Raw genomic sequence first — 15,747 nt, 5'->3', positions numbered from 1 at the left:
TTGCTTTTGGGGAATTTTGTTTTTTCAAAAGAAATCCGAAGTAAATACAATATACATGAAACTATTAGAAGGAAAGTATAAAAATGTTCATCACAAATCTTTTTGGTTATTGAAAAATCATATTTGCTATTTATTTTTGAAATAATTAATTTGTCAATCATTATAATTTCACTTGATTTTTAACCGAGTCCTATAAGTCCCCTCCCCCTTTTTATTATATGAAGGGACCCATATTATAATTGAGGAAACCACAAAACCTAGTTAAAAAAGAAAAAAAGAAAACCATAAAAGCTTCATTTTTTTGAAACTATAGAACTTTACATATTAATTTTTCTTTATTTTTGCAAGAATTTCTATAGTTTTTTAATACCATTATTTTTAGCAAAAGAATGTTGTTAGGTGAGATTAGTGCGGTTAACAGCTAAAAGCAGTTAGAACATAAGAGTTGTGGGGCAAATATCTAGCCTCACTTTTTCATTAAAGGGAATCACTTGGACAGTTGGACTTGGATAGAGCATTCTTTGCGATGGTCTTATTAGGTGGTAAAATAATTTCAAATCAAATCCAAATTAATACTCCCTCAGGTACTTTTTATAAAATCTTATTAAATAAATTACACGGTTTAAAAAAACAGTTAACATTAATTAAAAGTAATAAATATGTAAAAATTAGACCTCATTTTTTTTATTTGTGTTCTTATGTAATGAGGGAACAATTTAGAGAAGTAGCGAGGTCAACGATGAAAGGGAATAAAATATGAGGAAAAAACGAGGAAAGAGCATAGAAAAATTAATTAGAGATAAAATTAGTAAAAAAATATTTAATATTCAGACAATCATTAGTATTATCTTATAAAAGAACCAAATCAATTCAAATTTTAAAATCTTGTTAATAGTACCGAAGGGAGTAATATTGAACACCATATAGTTGTACTAAAAGAATGAGCAACAAAATAAAATTACATGTATAATTCATACCTTAAGATGACATTCATTAAATCTAGAAAAAGGTACGAGGTCTATAAAACAAGAAAAATCAACAAAAAGTTCCATTAGCGGACGAGCAACGTAAATGTTGTTGTCACTTACTCCTTAAACTTGTCATTAACTTGTTATGGAGCATTTTAATAATTACATTCTTTCTTGAAATCACCTAGCGATTTCCCTTTTGATCTCCATACAAACACACCATATCCATTCAGTTTGTTGAATAACGAGAATCCAAATTGTGCGCAGAGGCTTGAAAAAACTCCTGCTTTTCACTTGCAGCAAAGGAAGTAGGGACCGAGTAGGAAGAAGTCCATAAAAATAATTTATTTATTTCTTCTTCAAAAAAATATTACAATTTCAATATCACAAGTGAACCACAAAATTTGATTGAATGAACATTACTGACATTGGCTCCTAACACCCAGCCCCAGTAATCTTTCAAAATTGGTGGCATCTCTCTCTCTCTCTCTCATTCATCAAGATCTCTTCACAGTGGCTGTAGCAAAAAATGGATGGTGACTGAACTCAAAAGAAATCTTGAGTGATGGATCAATGGCTCCTAGCCTGCAAATGACATTTAAAGCCACACTGTTATGCTCTGCTACTTGCTCTACTCTGCGCAGCTCACTCATTTTATCAGGGTCATTGGAAAAACAGCTCTTGGCATCTTTGGAAATTTTCTGGGCTTCCTTGAAGTAATCGCACATGACTAGGTTCTGAAAAACAAGATTTATGAATATGACAATTGAGCCTCTTGTCCATGGGGACTTAAACATCTAATGATGATTACTGGTTAAGCACCTATGAATACTTACCGAGAAATTAACATGCATTGTTGATTCCTTAAAGGATCTGTATGAGACGTGATCAGGGAGACAAGCTTTCCGTAGAAGCTCAAATTGCTGAATGAATATCTGGACAAAAGGGTAACAAATGATTAAATTGTAAATGGCAGATGTAGCTTGAGACATGGGCCATTTAGGGTGAGTATCATTCGTAAGAGTTTACCCCAACAGAAACATGTTAGTTTTCCTTCTTTCTTTCTTTCTCTTGTTTTTTTCTCCAGGTCGACAATCACATTGGGTTTGATTGAACTTGCCTCACATAGACCCGATAAATCACATAGACCCGATAAAAACTAGGACTACAACCCCAAATTAACATAAATGCATTTGCTTCTTTTTCCTTGTTTTTTTGAATAAATAAAATTTAGGTGAGTTGGTCCCAAAGACTTGCCAAGGTCAGGACAAGCCTCACAACTCAGAGAACACTTACAAAAATATTTACATATTGCCCACAAATGAAGTCTTCACATAGGTAGTGGGATTTCTACCCACATCCTCGTGAGATATTGGTCAAATTCTTCCCAACTGATCCAATCTTTGTTAAGGTTTGCTTGGTTTTTCAATAAAAGAATTTGGGTGAGTTAGATCCTACAGGTTAACTAAAATCATAACAAGCTTCACTGTTCAAATAGCATCTACAAAAGCATATAGGTATATTTGCGTTTAATTACACGCATGTTTATCAAATTATCCCAATAGATGTGGAACTTAGTCGATCCAACATATCTTCTAGCCACTTTATACACAGCGGCTAGACAACAGAGAAAATTATCTAAATGCAATTGGACGCATGATCATTTTAACTTTCTTCTAAAATCATAGTAATCTTGAGGAGAATGAATCCATAAATAAGCTTCAGATACATAGACTATGAAGTTTTACCAGTCCTAAAAAGGCTTGGCAAAGTTTAAACTAGGGTTGTTTAAACAACTGATCAGTGTCAATGGAAGAAATGAAAACCCTTACCTCATGTTCTGTATTAAAAGGGCTCTGTGGTACTGTCAAAATGCGCTCATTCTTCAAGGCAGCAAGCATCTAGGAAATAAACAAAAGAAACTACTTACAAAACTGGAGCCCAAAATAAAAGGGGGATTTTTTTTCGTTGTTTTGGTTTTTTTTTTTGGGGGGGGGGGGGTTCATACTGTTAAAATGTATCTTCATGCCCACAAAGTAAATACAAGACGTTATCAGACCAAACGTCTCCCCCTGATGTTTAGGAAACGAATGAATGACTTTGAGAAGTTAAGGAAATGAATGACTGAGACAAAAACATGTATAGGCTTCATTTTTGACAACCGAAAGAATGAGATTACCATGCATAATCCTTCAGCTAGATATATTTGGCCCTGAAGAAACAAGACAGCTCCTGGCATCTGATAATCCCGGCCTGCATCCTTGAAAGAATCCCTTTTCTTCTTAGCCTTCTTTTTGGCTGATCAAGACAAAGCATAACAGCATACGAAGTCAGAGCCTCGAGGGAATTCAATAGTTCTTACTTCTGTGTGCACAATTACAAGGACACTGAATTATACATTGCTAAACTTTTCAAGTTGGAAGCACACATGTTAATACAGCGTATTTTAATAACTTAGATGAAGTACATACCAGTACCACTATTCATCACGACCCTAAGATGTGTCTTCTCCGCAAGCTTGATCAGAACTGTATATATATACCAGTATACCATGCAATAATCATGTACAGAGTAGAGCTCCAATTCAAAACCCAAAATAAGAAAACGGTATGCTATCCAGTAAGTTTGCTCTTCAACCCACATGAGGATCTGTTGGAATATTTTGAAACATAACTGCAGGAGCAGAGCAATGCTATAAATTGGCAACTGAATAAATTATAGTTCAGCCATAGTAGCTAGTTAGACGATCAACAAATACTACTAAAAGAAAATAGTTTTGCGAAAAGGTTAAGGTGCAAATTTGTTCTAGAAGTTTTCACTCAGGAGCACGGGACGCCCAAAAGGATTTTGCAGTACAAATTTGCCTTGGAAGTTTAAAATCGCAGCAAAATTGCCCTCCAACCATTAAAAAACCAACATTGGCCGTTAATATTTTTAACGGTAGGGGTATTATTGCCACGATTTTAAGCTTTCCGAGCAAATTTACTCCAAAAAAAACTTCTAGACGCCCAACACTTCTACGTGAAAACTTATAGGGCAAATTTATACCTTAAACCTTGTTGAAATGTTAGTGGAAACAAGTTAAGGTTGAGAGAGTTTGATATAACTTCTCAGGGCAACCAATAGCTATTTTTTCTATGGGCATTACTCCCACGTAGGTATTTGATAAACTCAAGAAAGTTCTTGTCACTCAGTAAAGAAACACACCTCATCATAGGAGGGGTTTGCAGCTTCTCCAAACTCCTTTTTAAAAGCCAACTCCAGCTGTAAAGGAGGAATGTAAGATGAGATGTGCTTAAATGGGCGTTCACAAAATCATAACATACGGAAATGTAGTATGGAAGTTCAATCCAGAGAATAAGCAGACATATCACTATATGATTATCTTTATATGCATTTTCTTTATCCTCGTGAAAGGAAATGGGATTCTGCAATCTCAAACTCACTATAGGTCAGCTAGGAAATAGATAAGATCAATTAAAAAGAATAAAAGATTCAGAATTCTATTTTCAATCCATTATCTGTACAGCTTGATCAATTAGAAATGTCAGAAGTAATTATGTGCAGAAAAGCTCTGTCGACCACTTTCAACGAACTATATCCATTTATACACCTTTAAAAAATAAGACAAATTCAAGGAGGTTTTACAGCATGCAGAAAACATGGGGCAGAGGGAAGCTTATCACAAAAGCCACATCTTTTCCTGAGGATGTACCTGAACATAGATGACACGCCAGTCTTGTAACATTTTCCCTAGCTTACGTCTTTGCCATGCAGCATTGGTACACAGGATTTTGAGCAAATTATTTACTAACTGCAAATGAGATATTGCATGGATTAGAGGAAAAGCTAAATGCAACAGGCTGTGAAAACACTAGCACCCTTTTTTAGTAGATATTCCAGATTGTTTACGTAACAAAGTAATAATACAAAGTGCTTTAGTCAACCCTTAATTGTGTTGGTTAATAACATGATATAAGCGTCTCATCCCCACGAGCATCATATCTATAGATTTTAGAACACATTTACCAAATAGAAGGGGTTAAAAAATTATTTTCAGGACAACATGCCAATTGGTTATGACTTCACTACCTGCCCAAGTTGTACCATGGATTCAGTTTTTTGAATGTCATGATCCTTCGTGACTTCAGGCAATCCAGCAGCTCTAGTAATCAAAGCAAACATTGGAATCCGTCCATAGAGCTTCCCATCTTGGACCAGCAGGAGCTGATGAAAAGTTAATCATTGCTTAAAGAACATACCAGATATCAAAATAAGAGTAGTAAGTGAAATCATTGTAACTTGCAAAATTTGTACCTTTACTAGCCTGTGCATAATGAAATGATAAACCAATAGAAAAGAACTCAAAAGAAGCTTGCATCAATATGCAAACCACAAGCACAAATTAGGTATAAACAAAAACTGAGAGAACTTGGCGTCTCTAGCATCCCATATCAGGTTTTTTTAAAGCTACACATATTTTATTATGATTATATGTCACACAGTATCACATGGACTGTGGTGCTTTACCATGAAAAGTCAATTTTCCCTAATGCTCAGGTTAAGTCATGTAAGCTTCTGACAATGGTGATTCCAAAAATCAGGCTCCTCCAAAGCGTAGATGTCCTTTAATCATTATATTTTTTAAAACAGAATCGCATGAATAGCATATCTTATCCATGAAAAGTCAACTTCTTTAGTGTAATAACCACTGACGTAAGCTTCTACTGGGGATGATAACTTCAAAATATTCCATTTGACATGGTAAAAATAGTAATATTCTAATTGTTAAAGCATCTTATTTCTTATTCATCTTATTCACTATAATGAAGGAAAGATACTTTTTTATCATTTTTTGTTCCTTTTAAGTACAGGGGGATAACTTCGATGTTCATCACAGACAACACACCCTTCCCTTCTTGAACATCTCGCAAAAGGCACAGATTGAAAAAAATTAGCTATATGGAAAAATTTTAAATAACTGGACTTCTTATCTAGACAGAAAATAAATGTTCTATAAGAATATAAGAAAAGAAACAATAATGAATTGAGGGGAACTTAAGAGCATTTAAATGGTCCACCTGAAGATGAGATCTAGCAACCAAATCAGGCTGAGACTTCTGGAATTTAATCACAAAGTGCAAAGCAGCCTCCAGTGACGGATCCAAAGAGTAGGAACATATAATGTCCAGATCTTGCAGAAGTTTCACAAAATACTGAACAGCCTGGCACAGAGAAACAAGAAGCATTACAGGAGAGACAGTCACATAGTAACAGTAAACTGTGAAGCAAATGTATGGTATGAATACTGGTATAAAACAAATTTTCGTGAAAAAATATAAGTACAGTACCATACTTTATCAAATTCATAAAGATTTTTTTTTTAATATCTAAAAACGTATTGCAATGTTTATTTCTAAATAATGTTTCACAATATAATATGTAATTTCAAAGTATATACTATACTATAGGCTTGACATTGCTCATGAATTTAGCATGTACATCCCATAATCCCAAGACAATAGTCCATTTTCACTGCTCATCTTCAGTGAATGGGAAGCAGTCTCACTTTATCCCATGAAAATTGGCTTCACTGAAAAGAATAGCAACAGAACTAAAGAAGAGGATGCCAGAGCCATTTGACCAGGAGCATCAAGAAATAGGACCAGTCAATTGGGCGAACATCAATCTCAGACATGACTTGAAATTTCAGAGGAGAAAAGGCCAGAAATTTCAAATCTAGACACTATAATGATGTGTTTTGCTCAGCAGAAAATGTCAATGTCCTAAATGATAGGTTTCAATAATTCAATCGGAGGTATCAGCTGAGTATCAAGCCATATATGTGGCTACGAGATCTGTATCTCTACCGTATTAATATTGGAATTTCTCTTGACAAAGCAATGACTTCAATACTCAAGGCTTTCTCAAGTATCAGTGCTTCTGACATAGTAACAACATAAGCACTCACCTTTTTCCAACTGAGAATTTTAATAGATCGGGGAGGAGTTGGGGCTGATGATCTGCAGTTTAAACTAGCATCAAATCCAATTGCTTGACAACCAGATGCAGTCGTGTCTTCTATGTTTTGTTCACACATTCCCTGAGCACTAGCCCTAAGAAACTCTGAGGATTTTAAAATGCACTCAAGCTCCGAAATGCATGAAGCTATGTGTTTCCTTGCCAACTCCAGTCCCCTCCCTTGTGGCCGTCTGATAGACATCAAAAGATGGTACAAATGCTGAAAGAAAATTAAACATTGCGGAAATTTCAGTCAAATAATGCTTGATTCATTGACAAGAAGATTGAAGGTGGATGAAAAAGATAGAAAATAAACAAATAACATCATTTAAGTCTAAGTCTAATATAGTTATGGTAATGTGACCACATTCTCAAGCCAGATGTGAACAACAAAGTTTATATATTAGCAGTATGTCAGCCTCAATTTTGACAGCTAATCTGTGCTAATAAAGATATATTTGAAGGGATGGATGCTGATTTTACATTTTTTTTTCCTCTTATCTTTGATGTGCACTAATGGACAAAATGGATACCAAAAATTATGTAAGCATAAAGACAACTCATTGCTGATGTGTTGACAAGTTTTCTGTGTGCTGATTGACCAAATGGATTGCAAAAATTGTGAGCATAAAGACAACTCATTTCTGATATGTGGACAAGTTATCACAAACAAAACGAGAATGTAGTTTTATATAATCTGCATGACTTATAAAAGAATATACATAGGATAAGACCTTACGAAAACGTAATCGGCATAACAATGCTTTGCAGTAGCCTTCTTCTAGATCAGGATTATTTTGAAGCGGCTCCGTATCTGCAATGGAATAGCTCAAAACTCAATTAAAAGCATAAATTTAACATAACATACGCCTACTTAAAAGAAGCAATAATAGAATAATCAAGGATTAAGGTAGATCCCGTACCCGGAAGTATTTTCTTACATGTATCTAACACCCCAAAGTATTTTGTGGTGCATCCAACACCGCGAAATATTTTTTAGACACGTCCAGCACCTTGAAATATTGTTTCTTTGTTTTCTTTTTTGCCTTGGTGCTAATGCACAAAAAACTATTTTTGGACGCTAGACACATCTGAAAAAAATACTTTGAGGTGCTAGACGCATCAAAAAATATTTCATGGTGCTAGACACACCTAAAAAAATATTTCAGGATACTGGATGTACCAAAAAATAATTTAGGGTGTTGAATGCATCTGATAAAATACTTCAGGGTGGTGAATGCATTTTAACCCAATATAATCAATTAGTTGCAGGAGAGGAACTTCTGTGTTCCATCCATTTATAAACAACAGAGCAATCCTGTTATGTAATTATAATTATAAATAAGAAAACACTTAAATATGATATAAATAGGGTTTAAATAAATATTATTAGGAGTTACATAGTATTTAATTATATTAGTAGGATTTGGATAGATTAGGATATCTAGATAATATTCAGATGATATTAGGATATTTACTTAGATTTATATCTATTAGGGCTTTTGCTTATAAATAAGTATTACCCATTCCTTGTAACTCAGTTTTTTGTAATGTGATTAGAAATTATTCAGTTTCTCTTGATCCTCTACTCTTCTCTATTTCTATTACTCTTTTTCCTTTCTCTTTCCTCTCTCTCTCTCTGTCCCTTATTTCTTTACTTTTCATAACAAATCCTCAGAGCAAAGAGACAGAAAATGGAATAAGCATTCTGGGAATAAAGTAAGGAATAATATATCACTGTGTATAGTTATTTATAAGTACATTAGCATTATCAACAATCAAGGGTTATAGGTATCTGGTGATTCAGGTTAAGATTGCTTATTGCTTGTAATTTATCAGAATCAGCATCAAATTAATATTAAAAGGAGTTCCAGTGTTCCCCTTTCTCTCACTGAACAATAAAGAAAAAAAGGAAGGAGGGAAAAAATTGCTTTATAACCCTGAGTCAGTCACTAATCAATTACCATATTGCTTATAGAGGATGGAAACACCCTTTTTTGGATGATAGAGTATGGAAACACTTGAATCAACAGAAAAGATGAATAATGGAAGGAAAGAAACAACAGATTACAGTATTGCTAAAGATGTAAGCAAATCTCTGCCCCAAAAAACTCTGAAGGAGTATATTTATCTATCTAACCAAGCTCTTTCCTCTCTGTAACCGGCTCTGATACCATGTCAACAAAAGATGACAGAGTCCTTCTATTGTATTTAGAATGAAGCAATTATATGGATCTTTGGATAAGTAAGGCTACTCTTAGAAAATCAGAAAATCACAATAAAGGACATAAAAGACTAATAAAATGACTAAAAAGTTTAAATTTTCTACAATTCTAGCGCTTCCAATATTTCTAACGATTTACAGAAAAGATCATAAATATACAATATGACAGAGTATATGTTATGACCCTCTACTATAACAAGACTTCAACCAGAGATAGATAACAAAGACAGGGAATAATTGAATCAGAACACAATATTCCTGCATAATTAACTCGATTGCAAGGGGCAGGATGATTTAAGACATAACTCACTCTCTTACACAATGAACAAGTGACTAACAGTTACGAACTCACAAGAAACATAACACAGAACAAAACACAATGACATTACAGACTCTCTAAAACAGAATAGGGTTGCCAATCTTGCGAGAGGTTGGCACTCTCCAACCCAAGGGCTAAAACCACACTTCAAAATTCTCCAGACCTGCTGCTGAACCAAAAGGGACGATTTATAGACCCCAAAAAGTGACTTTCACACTCCCCAAATTAAACCTCTCAGAGCCTTTGACCATAGTCAACCAACAACTTCCCTATTTTTATATTTCTTTCTAAAAGTGAAAGTTCTGACCGACAAAAGCATTTTTTCCCTTTCTGTATTTTCCTAATTTTCTAAAAGTAATCCTAACAGTATATAGGGCATAACTTATAAGGCCTGCTACAACCAGTACTGAGAACTTTCAACAGAATAATGGTAGTTATGGGCTTCAACATGAAACTACCTTCTAATACTCTTCGTTTAGATGATGATTTACATGCACGCAGTTGGCGTGATATTGATTCCTCAACAGCATTTAGCATCGATAAGCACTTCTCATCTCCATCTACACTCAGAGGAAGGCCATATGCCATGGTAAATAGATCCTCTTCCTGAAACAGATAAATATCACCATTTTTTTATTTAGTGAGAGATTTTTGGTAGGAGCACAAAATTCTACTTAAAGGACTAAAGGAGATAAACAAATATTGACATATATCACCATACTTCCATCTGACACATAAAATATGACAAATATGCTGAAAAGACGCACAAATAGACCAATAAGCAACTGTGAATTTGATAAAGGAAAGCCACATGCATCGTAAATCCACATCATTACTACATAAACAAACTTAATCCATGATGTGATATTAATAATGACATCAACAGAATTCCAGCATTCTATTTACTCGTTTCATGCCATATTCTTCAGTTAATGGCAAATCAATAATGCATAATCACACACTTCAAAAGAACACAATTTTATTTAAATAATTACAACTACTAACAAAATTAAGGACGGAAAATCACACGGCATATTATAATGCATAACAGCATAAGAGATTGAAAAAAAAAAAAGAAGATCTGCTGGAGTACTTTACTTCATGTGTGCGTGCATCTGAGACAACTGAAAGAACTGCTTTGCAGGTTGCACGAATGACTCTACAATATGAGTGCAACAGGGCATGCGATGATGTTCTGTCAGGCTGTAGGAGATAGAGGCAAGAATAAACAGTTTGAGCCAATGAATGACCCTTGTGCCATGTTGCCTGCCATGTGAAATAATCACTAAGATAATAAGAAAGGAAAGTGTAATGCATGTACTGAAACCAGAGACAACAAATGCACACAGTTTTGCATGTCACTTGAACATTTTTTATTGGTACAATTTTAGTTGAATTAATTTTAGTTCCCATACTCAACTAAAATTTTAAGCTTCATCACACAAATACTCTACAAGATTTATAAAATAGAAGTATCCTGGAAAGAGAGTATATTATTTACATACTCTATGCACTAAAGTGGTGCAAATGTGATTTATATAATAGAAGTATCCTGGACAAAGCGTATATTATTTCCATACTCTAAGCACTAAAGCAGCGCAAATGCCGTTATATGACCAGGAGGGGAAAACAGCATTTATACAGAGCAACAGATTATGATCACACTCATCAGCCATGCATGATATGTGAGTGTTTCTGTAAGTTATCATATGGAAGGCATGTGTATGAAAATTAAATTACCTCACATGCCAGAAGATGGTCCATAATGTCAATTGTGCATCGAATATCAGTTGTCTTATCAACATTAACAGGAACTGGAGCAGCTCCATTCTCGATGGCTTCCTCAAGAGAGTAGTATCTACAAACAATACCTGAATCCATCTTTGGGTCCATTATCTATCAAAAATAGAAAGTTTAAAAAAAAATGTAAGCAAGACTAATTGTATGAGTGACTACTGCTGAATAACCACTGAAAATGATTCTCATATTGGACAAATTCTCTGCATGTCGCTAGTGCATTGTTTGTGTGGCAAGGCATGCTCATTATCTCCATTTCAAAGTGGTAAAGCCAAATGATTTTTGTTTGTGACTAATTCATATAAGAAACCAGCGACATTCTACATTTCTATTATCATAAAAAGGGGCATAATACTGCTACCAGAGCCCACTGATATTGCAATCAGCAAGATGTAAAAATACCTCCAACGCTGACATTGCAGCAAATAGATTGAAATTATCCCCGTGAATCAGCTCTCCCTCCTGAAGATCTGTAGCCAACTACATGAAATAAAGTTCGAAAAGAAGAAACTAACATAGCCTCAAAGTATGGCGACCATTCAAATTAGGAAATCCAAGGCGGAAAATTATTCCAAAATTTACCAACCAACATATTAATAGGGAAGGAGGGAGTGAAGTTTAATCACCTTTTTTTTTTTTTGCCAACTAAGTTTAGTCACTTATTAAATAACAAGACCTCATTGTTAAATAAACAATCTCTCGCCTTTTAGGAAAAAATGAAATGTTTAGTGTTAGTTTACAATTCATGTGCATGAAATGAGAAAGTGGGAAACTGCTTTAGAGAAGGGGAAAAAACAACAAAATTTTATAATGATCAAATAGTAAACTCATGATTGCATATTTCGCATTTGTATTGAGCAGCAACATATAAAAGACCGAGAAAATTAACCAAGTATTAGAATCTGTAAATCTATATACAATCTAAAAACTCCATCAACCCACACGTGACTCATTTTCAAACGCCATGTCTCACATAAAAAACCCTTCGATCAACTGATCCTACTATGTCTGAGATCAAAAGGGAAACAAACAAACTTGATCCTACTATGTCCACTTAATTTGACTAGATTTCTCCGCCAAAACCAAAGGCACCTGAAGCCAATTTTGATTTCCTTGTTCAAGCGGGAAGAGGAAAACCAGTCGATAAGACTCACAGGTAACAAGAACACAACGGGGGAAAAAAAAAACGACCTTGGCAAGCGGCTTGAAGGAGGGGCGACACATCGGCCCAAACAGAGTTGTCGCCGGAGGGAATGGAGGTGCGACCAGGCATGGCAACACCGAAGGCTGCTTCGTCTGTAGGCTTCTGAGCCATACGTTGAAGCTTCCTCGGAGTTTATTATATTATGTTCTCCGCCACCTACGTTTCGAGGTCTTGTCAGTGTAACACAGACCTCCTGAGTCTCTTCAGGCTCGGGTCGCCAGGTCAAGTTCAGTGAGGAACATGGCAAAGCCAGCGCCTCAGCTAAGGGGGTTTAGGGTACAACGGGGTCGGGATGATGGGTCGGGTCAATGGATCCACTTTTCTTTTTCCCTAATATAATTTGTTTGTCTTAAAATTTGAGTCCATTTTATTTGAGTCCTCCAATTTCAACTTTATTACTTTAATCATTAAAATTTAGTATATTTTAAAATGTTAATCCTAAATATGTATCGGTATTAAAATGTAATGAGGTATCATAAATGATATTAAAATGATGATATGAATTTACTAAATAATTACTAAATAACACCTAGATAAATCTTATGTGTATCACAAAAGGATTATACAGAAAGAATAAATTCTCAAAACATTAAAAAACTCCTCAATTAAATAACAAGGAAAAAAAAGGCTGCATAGCTGCGTTTCGAGGACTAAATCTTTTTTTCTTTTCTCTATTATCCACACAAGGCTTAGTTAACGCTATTTATAACACTTAAGTAAATTTTAACTATGCTATAATTTCAATACTAACATTTTAGGATAGATTAAATTCTAAGGACTTAGATCATAGGTTTGAAATTTGAAAGACAAATTCCAAAATAAACCAAAATTTTATGGACAAAAAATTATATTAACTTTTTTATTTTTTATTATTGAAATAGTTTTATTCCCAATTTTCGATGCATTCATTAAAAATTAAAATAAAATAAATATTGAAAAATATTGACTTAATAATTTTATATTAAATAATAGTGTCTAGAATATGTAAAATAGAATTGTGTAACCGCTGGCAAAAAAAAAAAAGTATAATCAATTACAAATAATTATGGTAATCAAAGTATAACTAATTATATTTTTATTTCTTACGTAGTGCATGAAAATATTTTTATAGTTCTGAAAATATAAATAAATAATAATTATTTGTATGAAAAATAGAAAGGAACTTCTTTATTTTAGATTTATTACTCATTTATAATAAAATGTAACAACAATTTATTTTATTCCATAAATGTTTATGCCTACAATTTAAAAATCTAAAACACAAGTTTTATTTTAAAAAATATTTTTATACTATGTGAACAATTTGTTTTACTTTTAAATTCGTTATATCGTTCATATATACTTAGTCTCGATTATTACTAATCTTAAAAAATAAAGAAAATTACATTATATTTTCTCTATTTTTAATATAAAAACTACTTAATTAATTTGAACAAATTAAAAAAATTAAACAAATAAATTATTATAACATATGTGCGACATAATCCTCCTAAAACACTCAAGTATAAGAAATAAGAAATAAAATTGATTCAAATTTTATATTTCTAAATAAATACAACATCTAACTAGCTCTTAGAAGCTAGAAGGAGCATTGTATTAGGTTTAAAATTTCAGAATATAAAATATAATAGATTGAGAACAGCAGCTATAGAAGCCAGACGTAACGATGGAATAGACCTGGGGGCAATTTATTCATTATGTAATTTTTTTCAAATGAGTCATTATGTGATAGGTAAAATTAATGAATTTTTTTTCCAATTTTAATATTCAAAAGAGTGTAGCATCATACAACATTTTATCCATCAAATTTTTTTTGGGTAGAATCTAAAGTATTCTCAAACCATTTTGAACTTGAAACTACTCTTTTTTTGTCCCGAAACATCAAGCTTTAAGCCCTCCCACAAACTGTAGCAATCTATCTATCAATTTTAACAAAACTAAATAATCATCATTTAAAAATGGGATCATCAATCATCAATATAAAATATAAAATTTCTAGCAACCTCCATTACATATGCCATGTGAAGTTTGTTCATTCTTCCATTGTATAAGACCCAGATCTAGCTAGTTATGACACAATTTGGAATTCAATAAAATAATAAAATCAAATCAAATCTAAGTCGGTTTTATATAACTATGGCACATCAATTAATCCACGTCGAGTTCTGATCGTTACCTTAAAATCTTCCTTTTTGCCAAAAGGATATTCATTAAAAGAAAACATTATTAAATAAAACGGATAACGTAACTAACCAAATTAAGTCACCTTGATCAGTCGTCCCTTGTCTACTAGAAACAAAATACTCTTCCGGTCCTTAATATAAGACCCATTTAACTAATTTGATTAGATTAGGGAAGTTAGTTAAGTTAGTTAATTATAAGAAACGTGACATGTTTTTTCTAAAATACCATAATCATTCTTCTTAATATCCCCTCTTCCTCTTCTACTTGATTATAGTTGAGGGAGTATCTATAAAGGTAATTTAGAGAAAATTGATAAATATGAGAAATGGATTTTATATTTAGGACCAAAATCAACTCAATAATTACATCCTATATTAAGGAACGGAGGAGTAGCTAGATATAAGTGACAAAAGAGGGAATTGACTAAATAATTCCCAGCAGTGCTATTAATTTATTGCCAATATATTTGAATATTACTCCTTCTAATCTAATCTAAATACTATGTTCAATCCTTAATATAAAATCTAGTTGATTAATTTGAAACGATTAAGAAAATTAGTTAAATAAGTTAATTATTTGTAATATATAGGTTTTGTCTTTTCCAAAATACCCTTATTAATCATGTGTATTAGCTAAAACTATCATTTGATAAACTTTTAACATATACAATTACTACAAGAACTAATTTGAAAAAAAGAGATAAATATGAAGACTAAGTGAACAAAAAGTCTTATATTTAGAATCAAATTGAATGTCAAACTAGCTCTTATATTAAAGACAGGAGGTAGTATTACAACTTAATAACTAAAGAAAATTAATAAATGTTCTAGATCTTACGAGCATCCAATCGGATCCCAAGTTTGTGGGTAATGAAGGCTATTTTATTAGTTTCAATTAAAACAAAGAAACTAGTCAATTAGCTGATGATTTAGATAGGAGTTGTGGACATTTACAGGTACAGAACAATTCCTCAGGGGCAAGAGAAAACCCCTCAAGGCTATTCACAATTTGGTTAACAAAATGGATCTCA

The 15,747-nt window shown here is 33.2% G+C and overlaps 1 protein-coding gene across 2 annotated transcripts; it reads right to left on the bottom strand.

The window, feature by feature from the left end:
* Window positions 1–1,313: 1,313 nt before the first annotated feature.
* On the bottom strand, window positions 1,314–12,752 carry LOC114725046 (N-alpha-acetyltransferase 35, NatC auxiliary subunit-like). 2 transcript variants are annotated; one of them, XM_028911499.1, is made up of 16 exons: window positions 12,521–12,752; window positions 11,732–11,799; window positions 11,273–11,428; window positions 10,631–10,798; window positions 9,991–10,138; window positions 7,724–7,803; window positions 6,940–7,209; window positions 6,050–6,193; window positions 5,061–5,195; window positions 4,684–4,782; window positions 4,176–4,232; window positions 3,440–3,641; window positions 3,148–3,266; window positions 2,801–2,869; window positions 1,805–1,903; window positions 1,314–1,705 (listed from the first exon to the last, which is right to left on the bottom strand). In XM_028911499.1, the coding sequence occupies exons 1-16, from the start codon at window positions 12,642–12,644 to the stop codon at window positions 1,466–1,468; spliced, it is 2,178 nt and encodes a 725-aa protein (XP_028767332.1). In that variant the 5' UTR covers window positions 12,645–12,752; the 3' UTR covers window positions 1,314–1,465. The 2 variants fall into 2 exon arrangements, with proteins under 2 accessions (XP_028767332.1, XP_028767333.1); XM_028911500.1 differs by having other exon boundaries at window positions 11,732–11,809; window positions 12,521–12,749.
* Between the last annotated feature and the right edge of the window lie 2,995 nt (window positions 12,753–15,747).

Source organism: Neltuma alba, unplaced genomic scaffold, assembly GCF_004799145.2.
Source record: "Neltuma alba isolate B1F8T4 unplaced genomic scaffold, ASM479914v2 tig00012215_pilon, whole genome shotgun sequence".
In the NCBI taxonomy this organism is placed as follows: domain Eukaryota; kingdom Viridiplantae; phylum Streptophyta; class Magnoliopsida; order Fabales; family Fabaceae; genus Neltuma; species Neltuma alba.
Note: the sequence above shows the minus strand (reverse complement) of the source record. Positions and strands in the feature narration are given on the sequence as shown.

What these genes read in the sequence shown, in the direction of transcription:
- LOC114725046 (XM_028911499.1), bottom strand. Translation starts at nt 12,644, where the DNA reads ATGGCTCAGAAGCCTACAGACGAAGCAGCCTTCGGTGTTGCCATGCCT. An exon ending in ACCATCTTCTGGCATGTGAG is followed by an intron (nt 10,799 to 11,272) that starts GTAATTTAATTT and finishes TTCACATGGCAG; the next exon opens with GCAACATGGCACAAGGGTCA. An exon ending in AAATTCTCAGTTGGAAAAAG is followed by an intron (nt 6,194 to 6,939) that starts GTGAGTGCTTAT and finishes TCTCTGTGCCAG; the next exon opens with GCTGTTCAGTATTTTGTGAA.